Genomic DNA, 1,776 nt, shown 5'->3' with positions numbered 1-1,776 from the left:
TATTATTATTATTATTATTATTATTATTATTATTATTATTATTATTATTATTATTATTATTATTATTATTATTATTATTATTATTATTATTATTATTATTATTATTATTATTATTATTATTATTATTATTATTATTATTAATTATCATTAATTATTATTATTACTAATTTAGGGGATTGAAACAGTAACAATGTTAATGTGTTTTAAAATTAAATATCCTACACGAGTGTATATGTTACGTGGAAATCATGAAGATGCTAATACAACATTAATTTACGGATTTTATGATGAATGTACCACACGATTTCCAAATGATGAAGGAGAATTGGTAATTATAATCTATCAAATTAATTATCATCTAATACAATGATAAATGTTTTATTGATTTAATTGATATGATTGATAATATAATTTAATAATATTAATTATTTAAATATTACAATAATACAAATATGTTCACATATTTCAGTTATGGCATATATTTATGATGGTATTCAATATGATGCCTTTATCAGCTATTGTTGGTGATCGAGTATTATGTATGCATGGTGGTATATCACCACATCTTAATGATATCACAATGCTTGAAAATGTATGCAAAAATTTATTTTATGCATTAAAAATTTCAAAACTAAAACTTTTACGGATGAAAACGGATTGAAATGGACTTTTAAGGATTGAAAAAATTTGAAAAAATTTATTTTACCGATAAAAATTTAAAATAAAAATTTAATTTCACAGATTGAATAAAAAGAAATAAAAAATTAATTCAAAAATATTGATTATAATATTAAAAAAAAAAATCAAAAATTTACATCACAAAAATATGCATATTATTTTAGAGAACATTTATTCGATAATAAATAATGAGTAGTAAATATTTTATTTTAAATTTATAAATATTTATAGATTCCTCGTCCTAGTATTGTACCACCATATGGATTGATGTGTGATACATTATGGTCTGATCCAGATGATCGATATCCAGGTTGGGCACTTAGTGCACGTGGTATATCATTTACATTTAGTAGTAAAATTATCAAAGAATTTTGTGAAACAAATAATATCGATTTAATTGTTCGTGGACATCAACTTACAGCAGATGTTAGTTATTTTTTATTGATTTATTTAAAAATTTCAATTTCATAACTTTAAATAGATAATTTTTCTCAAAAATTTTAAAATTAAAATATTTAATTAGACTTTTCATTTTTAAATTTTAATTTGCAAAAAAAAAAGAAAAAATCAATGCTAACATTTTTTTTTTCCGCTTCAAATCTATCAAAAGAAGATGAAAGAGAATAATTTTAGTTTTATTGGATAATATTTATCAAACTAAACTAAGATTGAAGGAATACTTAATTGCAATTAATTTGAAATGATAGTAATCATTACTTAATTAATAGCTAGAAGATTAAATAAATGATTGTAAATTTATCGTAATTTAATAATTTTAGATGTTTAAAGGAGGATACAAATATTTTGCCGGTGGACGTTTGGTAACAATATTTTCAGCTCCAAATTATTTAAATATGAAAAATGATTCATGTGTTTTGCATATTTCACGGAAGGTTTATATATACAATAATCTTTTTCTAAAAAAAAAAAAAAAAAAATTAAGAAAATTGAATAAACATCAAATATTTTGACAGTAATTAACAAATATAAATGTGATACTTAATAAAGAGACATTGTAAAAGATAATCATGAGAAGATAAATAATGAAATTATCTTAATTCTTCATTAATAGAATTTGAAAATAATTGTGCTATTAAT

At 19.8% G+C, this 1,776-nt stretch overlaps 1 protein-coding gene across 1 annotated transcript in view; it reads left to right on the top strand.

Annotated features, from left to right (window-relative positions):
- Nucleotides 1-190: 190 nt before the first annotated feature.
- Nucleotides 191-1,776, top strand: part of LOAG_15242 (hypothetical protein) — a gene marked incomplete at both ends in the record, with an annotated part of 2,955 nt that continues 1,369 nt past the window's right edge. The window contains 4 exons of the mRNA XM_020448909.1: nt 191-328; nt 470-592; nt 910-1,104; nt 1,458-1,571. Of these exons, the coding sequence (XP_020300975.1) occupies nt 191-328; nt 470-592; nt 910-1,104; nt 1,458-1,571 (570 nt within the window). The remainder of the gene's footprint in view (nt 329-469; nt 593-909; nt 1,105-1,457; nt 1,572-1,776) is intronic.

This window comes from Loa loa, assembly GCF_000183805.2.
Source record: "Loa loa unplaced genomic scaffold supercont3.588, whole genome shotgun sequence".
Lineage (NCBI taxonomy): Eukaryota > Metazoa > Nematoda > Chromadorea > Rhabditida > Onchocercidae > Loa > Loa loa.
Note: the sequence above shows the minus strand (reverse complement) of the source record. Positions and strands in the feature narration are given on the sequence as shown.